Source organism: Cucurbita moschata, unplaced genomic scaffold (genome assembly GCF_002738365.1).
Source record: "Cucurbita moschata cultivar Rifu unplaced genomic scaffold, Cmos_1.0 Cmo_Scf00001, whole genome shotgun sequence".
NCBI lineage: Eukaryota > Viridiplantae > Streptophyta > Magnoliopsida > Cucurbitales > Cucurbitaceae > Cucurbita > Cucurbita moschata.
This window is the reverse complement of record NW_019268517.1, coordinates 3,967,646-3,981,220: the sequence shown is the minus strand read 5'-3', so window position 1 is coordinate 3,981,220 and position 13,575 is coordinate 3,967,646. Positions and strand designations below refer to the sequence as shown.

General features: G+C 42.9%; 1 protein-coding gene across 1 annotated transcript; it reads right to left on the bottom strand.

The window, feature by feature from the left end:
• Nucleotides 1-179: 179 nt before the first annotated feature.
• Nucleotides 180-1,563, bottom strand: LOC111453583 (annexin D8-like). The gene is made up of 4 exons (XM_023094727.1): nt 1,039-1,563; nt 646-861; nt 491-580; nt 180-426 (listed from the first exon to the last, which is right to left on the bottom strand). The coding sequence occupies exons 1-4, from the start codon at nt 1,561-1,563 to the stop codon at nt 217-219; spliced, it is 1,041 nt and encodes a 346-aa protein (XP_022950495.1). The 3' UTR covers nt 180-216.
• Nucleotides 1,564-13,575: the final 12,012 nt, after the last annotated feature.

The window sequence follows — 13,575 nt, the reverse complement described above, 5'->3', positions numbered from 1 at the left end:
TTTTTTTTTTTTTTTTTGGGTTGTAAATACATTATAGTTTTGAAAATGTGAGGTGTTTGTAAAATTTTAAATTTAAGTAACATTTAATGGTTGTAATTTAAGTTTTAATCTATTTTCGTCTACGTATTTGAATGCGATCGATCGTTTATTAATTTTTGATATCGAGCATTCCAAAGCCATTGAATCAAAATAACACTATTTGGTTGTATGGTGTAATCAGTATGTTGTTTTAATAGCCAACGCAACAAGAAAATCTCTATAATCTTCACAAAAAATACTCTCACATATTGCTCCTCTTAAATGAATCCCATATTTCCCTTTAAAAGCCCTTTGAATTTCATCCAAATCAACCTCAGCTCTGCTCATCAATACTCTTCTCAATGCTCCATTATCATTTTCTTCACCCTTTATGCTTTTGTAAACCACCTGATTCATTCAACCATATTCAAATGCAAATCTTTTCAAAATAAAATGATTATTGTGTGTATACCTTGGCGTAATACTTTGGAGGATTAGATATACACTTGATGACTGTACGTAGGACGTTCTCGAATTCTCCGCAATTTCGTAACTTAAGAGCCTGTAAGAGTATAGCTCAGATGATATGATATGTGAAAATAGTTGAGATGTAAAATTTTTTAATACCTTGGTGAAGTTATGTCCAAATATGTGTTGGTAGCATGAAAAAGTAAGCTTTAGCTGTGGAATGCTTCTTTTAGTGAGCATTTCAAGAACAGCTTCTTCTATGGCTACTAAATTGTCCTTTACTGTTTCATACAGCCTTCTAGCATCACACTTTGCTATATGTTGGCTAACATCTGCATTATGGGCTTTGTGTGAGGCAGCCAATGCTACAAGAATCTGTTGCAAATTTATGTCAATTTTGTATACATCCAGAAAAAAAAGTTTAAACTTGTAATAGCTCAGGCACACTGCTAATAGATATTGTCCTCTTTGAGCTTCCCAACCAAAGAGAGAACGAAAGGGAAAGCCCAAATAGGACAATATCTACTAGCGGTGGGCCTGAGCTTGCTTTACCTTTTGATATGAGTGAGGAGGGTCTATATTGATGATATCTTGTTCCAATTTGGTTTGATATCTTGCTCGATAAGATTGTTTAATGAGAAAGATTTGGCTTGATTTTCTCCCCACAAATATTTCAATAAGAGCCTTGTAATTAGTGTCTCCTTGTTCGAGCGCTTCCCGGGCGAAAACCGCGTCGCGTTCATGAGGATCAAGCATCCACAACGACAAAGCTTGAGCTACTAACTCTTTCCTCTCCTTTTGAACATTGGTTGTCCCTAGTCTTTCCACCAACTCTTCACCATAGATTGCCTTGTAAATCTTCCTCATTTGTTGTCTTTCCATCAGGTTTCGAGTGGCGAGAACTCGAACGAGGCTATTGCTTCTTCGATCCCAGGAATCGTGAATCTCAATACAATCTTTTTCAAGATCGGTGTTGATGGACATATTTGGCAGTTGGGTAGGGAAAGAGAGGCATTGAGTGGCATATATAGGGAAGAGAAGGAAAGGGAAAGTGAGTTGGTTTCTTATGTGTACCATTGGATTATGAGTGTGTTTGAAAGAAGAAAAGAAGGAAGTTTCTGCGCCTTTTCATATGTCTTTTGAAGAAAGCATTGATGTTAAAAGTTTGTGGCATGTGAGTGAGAGAGCTTTGTTTTGTAGCTAATGGTTGTTGGGTTTCCTAGTAGATACTCAGTATTCAACCCTTTTCTTCACATCTTTTCTCCAACTCTCTCATACTTTTTCCACCTTTTTTCCCCTTTCTTCTCATTTTACCTACAAACTCTTTCTTTTCCATATAAAAAAGTTGCATACACAAATTTGTAGTTTCATGGATTTTTGAACAAAATTTGTGTCTCTCCGTTTTAGGTCTCTATCATATTTAAATTTATGTCTAATAAAACTCTAAACTTTCAATTGATAGCTAATAATATTAGATAATATTTGGACATATAGTGTTATAAAGTTTTAGATTGATGGATTAAGACTTAGCCGTGGTCGACAAGTCTCTTGGACGTGTTCAACGACATAAAACTTCCTCAACAAGATTTGATACTTCTTCCTAGCAATCAAATTTTTTTTGTACTGTAGCTGGAACATAGGACGAAGACAGATCTCTTACACAAGGATAAGTCTAGAGAATTCTCAATTCTTCCTAGAGAAGAAAGTATTATTTTTTAGAGTTGTTTGTAAAGAATTTGGATGATTTTTTTTTTTGTCAAATCTAGAATAATATATTTAAATATGTAATAAATTCAGTATCTTATTTAAATTATTTTTAAATATAATAAAATATCTCAATATATTGTAACTATCACATTTTTGAATCACAAACTAACGTGGAGGTAAAAAAAGGGATAAAATTTTTCAATTTCGTAAATACAAAGAGTTAATTTTGAATATAAATAATAAAAACTTACAATAAAAGAGATAAACAATACAAGTTTGCTAGTTATTATAAAAAACAGTTAACAAAATGATACAAGTTTCAAGCAAGCGATATTAAAATAAAATTTAAAAGTACCATTCGATCTAGAGGTCTCCCTACCTACAACTGTATGGCTCTATACTCTCCCGTTAATAAATACCTATTATCGATCGGTAAAATAAAAAAGAGTAGGAATGAGTACAAAAATATTCCATAAGTAGCTTACTTATAAGTACTCATTTAATTTCTTTTCAGTGTTTCTTAAGGTATATGTTCATGTAGTGAGTTAAATTAATTCCATGACTTGAGTTCTTTCTAGCCTTATGAGGCTCTCTAAGCAAATATACCATACTTTTTCCTATTCCAAAAAGGTAAGTCACCCATCGAGATTTATTCGGGTTTTCTAGGTGTACCTAGCCGCCTAATTCCTACTCTCCATGGTCCATATTGCCATCATACTTCCCCCACATAAGTTGAAATGTCCTCTTTGTCTCGAGCTAGAGAGAGCCTAACATGTATAGTGGAGTCGCTACTTGTTACAAGTAACCTCTAAGTCGTCCTCTATAACTCCATACATGTATACTACTAAGTGCTAGCTAGAAGTTCCATTGGTTTCTAACAAGCTCCTCATTTTCATGTTATTCTAGGCTCTTAGATGGTGCAAGATAGACTCTCCACTAAACCAACCAGAGCTCCCTTAGTAGTAGTACCCTCTAATGTACCACCTGCCCTAAGTGGGTGGCGTCATATTCCTATATGCTAAGCAGATTCTCACCAGTGATGCGAGTTTACGGTTAGGGGTTGCAACCTAGCTATCCCGACATAGTACTAGAGAGCAAGGTGCAACATCTTCTTAGCAATAGGCCGATGAATTTAGCATGATGCAATCTCCTACGGTTCACTTCAATACCGAAGTAGTACATGAGTAACCCGAGATCAGCCATCTCAAATTCTTTCATCATTTGTTGCTTGAACTCTTTAATGCCTTCCACACTTATACTAATGATGATCATGTCATCAATGTACACGCCAACTATAAGTGTTTTTAGCTCCATTGTTTCCTGTATACATTGCTTGTTCTTGCAAGCACTTCATGAAACTTAAACTCTTTAATAACTTGTACACTTTGGGCAATGTACACATCTTCTTGGAAGTCACCAATTGGGGATGATGATTTGACGTCCAAGTGATGGACCTCCCACTCGTGTTGAGTTGTGAGGGCGATAATCAACCATACATTATCGAGTCTAGCAAAAGGTGAAAAGAACTCCTTATTGCTGCACATATCCCTTTGCCATGAGTGTTGTTTTGTGTTTGATGACATTTTTATCACTATTCTTCTTCAACTCAAACACCCACTTCAAACTGTTGGGCTTGTGTCTGAGCGGTAAGTCAATGAGTGGCCACTTCTTGTTCTTTTTAATGGCTTTAAGCTCCTTTTGCATGGCCTCCTACCACATCGTTTCAATAGCTACCTCACGATAGGTTGTCAACTCCTCGATCGTGAACAACACTAACTTATGGAGATCTAATTCTTCTTCATGTGTATCTATGTAAATTTAAGAGGCAAAACAAAAATTCTTTGGTTCACCATGTATTGTGGATCCTCCTATGCTCTCACTTGAAGAATAAATTAACTAACTTCTTCCATCATTTGACCAAGACTCATAATATCATTTGACGAACGTTGATAATATTAAGTAACTCCACTTCTATCGCACTAGTGAGCTTGCTTTTTTTTTAACAACGTGCCCAAGCTTATCTCCTTACTTTTTGTTCTAGCTCACATTAATGCGTCAAACAACTTCCGTTAAGGCCCACATTTTGACTAGCGTGTTAGAGTTCATTCACCCACAACTATGTTATTGATGTGTAGTATTGCTTCCTCAACACGCCTTAGGCTTCTTCCTCATTTTTCTTAGCTACCTCGTAACAAATACCTTACACACAACTTTCTTCATGCGCTAAGTGTCACGGTCATGCTCGTCCAGGGCGTATTGCCCATGGCCGCATGCCCATGACAAGCCAAACCCTTGTCATGTCTTTTCATTCTAGTGTTTTTCCTTTTGTAATTCTAGGGCGTATGACGCCTCAAAAATATCATGTCTAGGTCTGCCAGACATAAAATGGCTCAGAATGAACACTATAGAGGGATATGACTAGTTGTCAACTTCTCCCTACCCAAGGTTATATATGCTAAGCCGTTGTTATCTTTCTCTTGCTTGTTTATATAACGTCTCTTTCCAAAATCTCTCTTTCTAAAATCTCTCTCTCTCCTCGTTTTCTAAAACCTTCTTTTAAAACTGAGGCTAGAGGCTCGATCATACGTCGCTTGGCCGTAGGCGACGCAAGAACAAATTGGCTTAAGCTCACTTGTCGTTGGAAAGTGAGTGCCGCTCAATCGCTAGTCCGTTGCCTTCGAAAGCGCGATTGTGTCAAGTGGTATCAGAGCTTTGTTAGCTCCGTAACATCGTACAGACCGAAATCATGTCGACGACAAAGTCGACACCCAAAGCACAAGCCGACCGGCTTACAATGATAGAGGAGGAAATGCTGTTCCTCAAAGAAGTCCCTGACACCCTCCGCTTCCTGAAAGCACGGGTGACCGAATTGAGTGAGAAAGTCGAAGAAATCGACGCCATGGGCAACCGCCTGGATGGGTTGCCAATCGCAGAACTGATGTTTCGAGTGACCTCGCTCGAAGAAAGAGTTACTCCTACGAGCAGCCCAAAACCATCTGGTAGTCTGGATAGCTCTGTCGCGCACATAGAGGGACGTGGCGAAGAGTTCAACGTACTACAAAATACAATGATGAGTTTGTTCAATAGATTAGCTGATGAATTCAGAACAACAATCGACGACCTCCAAGAAAGAATGGCCGCCATGAGCACTCGAATTGAAGTGACCATGAAACCCGTGGAGGGCGTCACGGCTGGGCAAACTAATGCAGGATCCAACAAACTAAGGTTCCCAGACCCTAGAGCCTTCAAAGGGAATCGGGACGCCAAAGAGTTGGAAAACTTCATCTTTGATGTCGAACAGTACTTCAAAGCCACAACGGCTTGTATCAACGACAAGAAGGTGACTGTAGCCGCGATGTATCTCATAGACAACGCCAAACTGTGGTGGCGTACGAAGGTGCAAGATATCGAGGATGGATTATGCACCATCGACTCATGGGAGGACCTGAAGAGAGAGTTGAGGGAACAATTCCTCCCCGAAAACGTAGGACATATAGCAATGGAGAAAATAGTAGCCCTGAAACATACTGGAAACATACGGGACTATGTCAGACAGTTCTCAACCCTGATGCTAGATATCAGGGGCACAGCAGAGAAGGACAATGTGTTCTTCTTTATAAATGGGCTACAGCCATGGGCCAAAACAAAGATACATGAGAACAGGCTCCAAACCCTAGCTGCCGCAATGGCCTGCGCCGAGAGACTCGTAGACTGTGGGAACGAAGCAGGATCCCAAAGAAGAACGACACCGGCCCCAAACACTGGGGGCAAAACATACAAGCCACCAGGTCATCGAAATGGAAGCCCCAACAGACCGAGCGGATGGACGGATAGACCTCCTCAGAACAATCAAGCGGGGACATCTCGAGGGCCTTACCATCAAAGGAACCACCCGACGATGCCTTTACAATGCATGCTGTGTAAAGGTCCCCACAAAGTATTCTACTGTCCTCATCGGGCCTCTCTCACTGCGCTCCAAGTGTCTATTCAAGAGACCAATGACGCAAGGGTCGAATCTATGTTAGACAAGAAGGAAGATCAAGATAATCCCCGAATGGGCGCGCTTAAATTCTTGTCAGCCCTCCAACGGAAGGTCGAACCGAAGGAGATAATAGAAAAAGGACTCATGTCTGTAGATGCGGTAATAAATTCTCAACCGAGCAAGAGCACCCTGATAAATTCAGGAGCAACCCACAACTTTATCGCCGATCAAGAAGCCCGAAGATTGGGACTCACCATAGGAAAGGACTTGGGAAAAATGAAAGCTGTCAACTGTGAGGCCTTGCCTATTGTGGGAGTTTCCAAATGAGTCCCCTTCAAGATAGGGGATTGGACAGGGGAGCTAGACCTTGTCGTGGTTCGCATGGACGACTTCGACGTGGTACTGGAGATGGAGTTCCTCCTGGAACACAAAGTCATCCCAATGCCACTAGCAAAATGTTTGGTGATCACCGACTGCAACCCCACAGTAATACCTGCAAGCATCAAGCAACCAGGTAATATTCGAATGATCTCGGCCATACAATTATAAAGGGGACTCGCACGAGAGGAACCCACATTCATGGCCATACCATTAATGGAAGAGGCGACCACCGAGGAAACTGTCCCAAATGAAATCAAGGAAGTACTAAACAGTTATGCTGACATAATGCCAGAGAGCTTACCCCAAACATTACCACCTCGTCGAGGCATTGATCACGAAATCGAACTTCTCCCTGGAGTTAAATCGCCAGCAAAGAATGCATACCGGATGGCTCCGCCCGAGCTAGCCGAATTGAGGAAACAACTGGATGAGTTGTTGACGGTAGGATTCATCCGCCCGGCAAAGGCACCTTACGGGGCCCCCGTACTGTTCCAGAAGAAGAAGGATGGGACGTTGCGTCTGTGCATAGACTATAGAGCCTTAAACAAGGTGACGGTACGCAACAAATACCCACTACCAATAATATCTGACTTGTTCGACCAGCTTCACGGGGCCAAATACTTCACGAAGTTGGACTTGCGATCCGGGTATTACCAAGTACGTATTGCCAAGGGTGACGAGCCCAAGACGACGTGCGTAACAAGATATGGGGCCTTTGAATTCCTAGTAATGCCCTATGGCTTGACAAACGCCCCAGCTACTTTCTGCACGTTGATGAACCAAGTTTTCTATGAATACTTGGACCAATTCGTCATAGTATACCTCGACGACATAGTTGTCTACAGCAAAACCCTGAAGGAACACAAAGTGCACTTGAAGCTGGTGTTTGACAAGCTGCGGCAGAACCAACTGTATGTGAAGAAAGAGAAATGTGCATTCGCACAGACATGCATCAACTTCCTTGGACATGTCGTCAAATGTGGACAAATCAGTATGGATAGCGACAAGATAAAAACTATTCAAGAATGGAAAGTTCCTACTTCCGTATCCGAGGTGCGGTCCTTCTTAGGATTAGCCAACTACTATAGGCGGTTCGTTGAAGGGTTGTCACGACGAGCCGCCCCATTAACAGAGCTGTTGAAGAAAGATCACCCTTGGTCGTGGTCAAATGATTGTCAAATGGCCTTTGGAAATCTGAAAACAACCATGACGAGGGGCCCTGTCCTCGGGTTGGTAGATGTTACAAAGCCATTTGAAATAGAAACGGATGCTTCCGACTTTGCTCTAGGTGGGGTTCTTATTCAAGAAGGCCACCCCATCGTTTACGAAAGTCGAAAGCTCAACGATGCCGAACGAAGATACACTGTCTCCGAGAAAGAAATGCTGGCTGTAGTCCATTGCCTTCGAGTCTGGAGGCAGTATCTCTTGGGATCACAGTTCGTAGTGAAGACGGATAACAGCGCCATTTGTCACTTCTTCGATCAACCAAAATTAACGGCAAAACAAGCCCGGTGGCAGGAGTCGTTGGCCGAATTTGACTTCAAGTTCGAACACAAAGCAAGAAAGAACAATCAAGCAGCCGACGCACTGAGTCGGAAGGGCGAACATGCGGCCCTGTGCATGTTAGCCCATATTCATTCAAGTAAGATCGATGGATCGATGCGCGACATCATCAAGGAACATTTACATAAAGACCCATCGGCCAAAGCCGTCGTCGAACTAGCTAAAGCTGGGAAAACATGACAGTTTTGGGTTGAGGGAGACCTCCTGATGACCAAAGGAAACAGATTGTATGTCCCAAGAACGGGGGAACTGAGGAAGAAGCTCATTCAAGAATGTCATGATACCTTATGGGCCGGACACCCTGGGTGGCAAAGAACATACGCCCTAATAAAGAAGGGGTACTTCTGGCCAAACATGCGATACGACATCATGCAATACACCAAGACGTGCCTCATCTGTCAACAGGACAAAGTCGAGAAAACCAAAGTCTCAGGACTCTTAGAACCTCTACCTGTGCCAACAAGACCATGGGAAAGTGTATCTCTGGACTTCATAACACACCTCCCAAAAGTCGGGGAATATGACGCCATCTTGGTTATCGTCGACCGATTCTCAAAATATGCGACATTCATCCCCACTCCCAAATTATGCTTGGCGGAACTCACAGCCCAACTATTTTTCAAGCACGGTTTAAAGTTATGGGCCATTCTGTCGAGCATCATTAGTGATAGGGATGGCAGATTCATTGGGACATTCTGGACTGAGTTATTCGCCTTCTTGGGAACAACCTTAAACATCTCCTCGAGTTATCACCCTCAAACCGATGGACAGACAGAACGGTTCAAGTGCTTGCTCGAAGAGTACTTACGTCACTTCGTCGACGCTCGCCAGAAGAACTGGATACAACTGTTAGATGTCGCCCAATTTTGCTTCAATTGCCAAACAAGCTCGTCTACGGGAAAGAGTCCCTTCGAAATTGTAAGTGGAAGACAACCGGCCTTATCCCATATTATTGATCATCCCTATGCATGAAAAAACCCTCAAGCTCACAACTTTACAAGAGAATGGAAGCAGACGACAGATATAACCCAGGCATATTTAGAGAAGGCTTCCAAACATATGAAAAAGTGGGCGGACAAGAAGCGTCGCCCCCTTCAATTCCGAGCAGGAGATCAAGTGCTCATCAAGCTGAGACCACAACAGATCAGATTTTGCAGCCAAAAGAACCAGAGACTAGTTCGAAAATATGAAGGCCCGGTTGAAGTCCTTAAAAAGATCGGGGCTACCTCCTACCGAGTTGCACTACCCGCGTAGATGAAAATCCACCTAGTAATTCATGTGAGCAACTTGAAGCCCTACCACCCTGACCCAGACGACAACCAACGAAATGCAGTCACGAGATCGAGCATCGATCTGAAGCAAAAAGAAACAAAAGAGGTAGAAGAGATCCTAGCCGACAGGGTTAGGAAGATAGGAAGACCTGTACGGACGATTCGTGAATTCCTTGTCAAATGGAAGAATCTCCCTACAGAGGAAACCAGCTGGGAACGCCTCGAAGATCTGAACTCCGCCGCCACCCACATCGCAAGGTTTGAAAGTAGTCGGTTGACAGGGACGTCAACCAATTAGGTGGGGGAGGATGTCACGGTCATGCTCGTCTAGGGCGTGTTGCCCATGGCCGCATGCCCATGACAAGCCAAACCCTTGTCATGTCTTTTCATTCTAGTGTTTTTCCTTTTGTAATTCTAGGGCGTATGACGCCTCAAAAATATCATGTCTAGGCCTGCCAGACATAAAATGGCTCAGAATGTACTATAAGGGGATATGACTAGTTGTCAACTTCTCCCTACCCAAGGTTATATATGCTAAGCCGTTGTTATCTTTCTCTTGCTTGCTTATATAACGTCTCTTTCCAAAATCTCTCTTTCTAAAATCTCTCTCTCTCCTCGTTTTCTAAAACCTTCTTTTAAAACTGAGGCTAGAGGCTCGATCATACGTCGCTTGGCCGTAGGCGACGCAAGAACAAATTGGCTTAAGCTCACTTGTCGTTGGAAAGTGAGTGCCGCACAATCGCTAGTCTGCTGCCTTCGAAAGCGCGATTGTGTCACTAAGCACTCTCGCACAAAGCCCAATCTTATATAATCCTAGTCGACTCATCTTGAGCTTGTTGTAATTACTCACAAGTGTGATCTTTGTGTCGTGCCACTTGTAGCTTTTCTTCAACTCCTTACCCAATCCTAGTGTCAAACTAGGGTCGGTTCTTGAGCATTCTTCCCTCACGTCACATCCTCTTCTAACCTTAGAGAACTAATACCATTAACTATGTCTTACGATTGTGGCCCAACAACTTGTTGTCGCCACTTGTGCTGCCTCGTATAAGGCTTTATCCCCCAGTTGGACATGAACCATGTACTCTTAGAATCTCGTTTAAATCTTCTTTATCTAATCTTAGCATAATTGCCACAACGGGCTAGTACTTCTCAACCTAAACCGGGTCCAAGGAATGTTCCCCACACTCAACATGTATGTTGCACAGTGAACTTGATATTCTTTAGGGTAGTTCATATACGGAAAGGTTGTCTCTATTGCTACCAGCCATGTCTCCACTGTCACGGGATCCACCTTGCCTCTGTTGAACGTGGGTGGTGTTAAAATAAACTCACTAATTTGTGAAGTAACTCTCACACACACTAACAATCGAACATTTCGATACCGCTTTGTGAAAGTACTACTCGTGTACTTGCGAAGGAAATGTCGAGAAGGGAGGGACAAGGTGACAAAAAATACTGAAAAAACCTTTTTCTATTACACTGTACTTCTTGTTTTTCTTTTCTCTTACTCTCTACTCTTTTGCTCTGACTTTACAGGAAAGAGATTATATATTTATACCTTTTCTATCAGTAATAACAGTGTGAGAGAAACTCTCGTAACCTCTACCATCATTCCCCTAAAGAACTCTAGGCCTTTTTCTTTCGACGGGCTTTTCCAAATTAGTTTTCCTAACATAACCAATTTATAAAGTTGACATTAACTTTATTTAAAACAAAAACTAACCTTTAGCATTTAAATTTATTCCAACAAAACTCACCATAAACTTAAATGCTCCTACCATCTATCATGCCAATCATCTTCTTGTATTTGTTGAAAAGTACTTTTGGTAGTGGTTTTGTAAAGATGTCCGCAACTTGATCTTGACTTGCCACATGCAGCAATTCCACGCTTCCTTCCTTCACATGATCTCGGATAAAGTGAAATCGAACGTCAATGTGTTTGCTTCTTTCATGGTTCACTGGGTTCTTTGCCAACTCAACTGCTGATTGTTTGGTAGGAAGTGGCACAGATTTAGTTGGCCACTCTCCAACCATTTTTAGGATAAATTATATTTAAATAGTTAAATCTGTTCACAAGATTCCACCACCTGATATTAAGCACAGTCAATATTTCAGCAAAGCAATTCTCTCTCTTTGTTATTTTAAGCATTTTATTTTCTTCCAACAACTTTCCGTCAACGATTTCCTCTCACCGAAAAGAAAAGGATTTCCCTAGCTGATTATCGAAATACAACAAGTGGTATCAGAGCCCGGTTGAAGCCATCGGTGGTATATCATTGCGGAGGAGCCAACCTATCAACAGTCAAGTTGAATAGCTCAAGTGGTTAGAGCGTCGACCTAACAAAGCATAGGTCTCAAGTTCGAGTAGAAGAAAATGCAAAGCGCGAAAATAAACACATTGCGTGGGGTCCATCCCAAGCAGGCTCGCTTACTCCTCCACGCCGAGGCGTCGAGTTGTCGTTGAGCGAGTGATTAGGGAGACAACGATCGCCATCGTTTAGTCGCGATTTCAAGTGAGACATTGCTTGACGTGAATGACCTAACGGGTGGAAGAGGTGACCGGAATTGCTTGACGTGAATGACCTAACGGGTGGAAGAGGTGATCGGAATTGCTTGACGTGAATGACCTAACGGGTGGAAGAGGTGACCGGAATTGCTTGACGTGAATGACCTAACGGGTGGAAGAGGTGACCGGAATTGCTTGACGTGAATGACCTAACGGGTGGAAGAGGTGACCGGAATTGCTTGACGTGAATGACCTAACGGTGGAAGAGGTGACCGGAATTGCTTGACGTGAATGACCTAACAGTGGAAGAGGTGACCGGAATTGCTTGACGTGAATGACCTAACGGTGGAAGAGGTGACCGGAAGACTGTGTTAACGTCAACTCGAAGAAGAGGTGGCTGAACAGGTCATGGAGTCTTAGAGGACATGCTGTGCCAGGAAGAGGTGAACCACCTGGACTAGCGGCGCCGCCCAGTCATGGAGTCTAGAGGACATGCTGTGCCAGGTGTCACGGTCATGCTTGTCCAGGCCGCATGCCCATGACAAGCCAAACCCTTGTCATGTCTTTCATTCTAGTGTTTTTCCTTTTGTAATTCTGTATGACACCTCAAAAATATCATGTCTAGGCCTGCCAGAACTAAAATGGCCCAGAATGTACTATAGGGGGATATGACTAGTCGTCAACTTCTCCCTACCCAAGGTTATATATGCTAAGCCGTTGTTATCTTTCTCTTGCTTGCTTATATAACGTCTCTTTCTAAAATCTCTCTTTCTAAAATCTCTCTCTCTCCTCGTTTTCTAAAACCTTCTTTTAAAACCGAGGCTAGAGGCTTGACCGTACGTCGCTTGGCCGTAGGCGACGCAAGAACAAATAGGCTGAACTCACTTGTTGCTAGAAAGTGAGTGCCGCACAATCGCTAGTCCGCTGCCTTCGAAAGCGCGATTGTGTCAAGTGGTATCAGAGCTTTGTTAGCTCCGTAACGTCATATAGACCGAGATCATGTCGACGACAAAGTCGACACCCAAAGCACAAGCCGACCGGCTTACGCTAATAGAGGAGGAAATGCTGTTCCTCAAAGAAGTCCCTGACACCCTCCGTTTCCTGGAAACACGGGTGACCGAACTGAGTGAAAAAGTCGTCCAAGTCGACGCAATGGGCAACCGCCTGGATGGGTTGCCAATCGCAGAACTGTTGTTTCGAGTGACCTCGCTCGAAGAAAGAGTTGTTCCTACGAGCAGCCCAAAACCGTCTGATAGTCCGGACAGCTCTGTCGCACACAAAGAGGGACGTGGCGAAGAGTTCGATGTACTACAAAACACAATGATGAGTTTGTTCAATGGATTGGCTGATGAATTCAGAACAACAGTCGACGACCTCCAAGAAAGGATGGCCGCCATGAGCACTCGAATTGAAATTACCATGAAAGCCGTGGAAGGTGTCGCGGCTGGACAAACTAGTACAGGATCCAACAAACTAAGGTTCCCAGACCCTAGAGCCTTCAAAGGGAATCGGGACGCCAAAGAGTTGGAGAACTTCATCTTTGACGTCGAACAGTACTTCAAAGCCACAACGGCTTGTACCGACGACAAGAAGGTGACTGTAGCCGCGATGTACCTCATAGACGACGCCAAACTGTGGTGGCGTACGAAGGTGCAAGACATCGAGGATGGATTGTGCAC

Bases quoted from the DNA above. Each gene is read 5' to 3' on its own strand.
- LOC111453583 (XM_023094727.1), bottom strand. From the start codon at position 1,563: ATGGTACACATAAGAAACCAACTCACTTTCCCTTTCCTTCTCTTCCCT. The intron at 862-1,038 runs GTAAAGCAAGCT...AATTTGCAACAG, and splicing joins CTCCTCACTCATATCAAAAG to ATTCTTGTAGCATTGGCTGC. The intron at 427-490 runs GTATACACACAA...TGAATGAATCAG, and splicing joins CTCCAAAGTATTACGCCAAG to GTGGTTTACAAAAGCATAAA.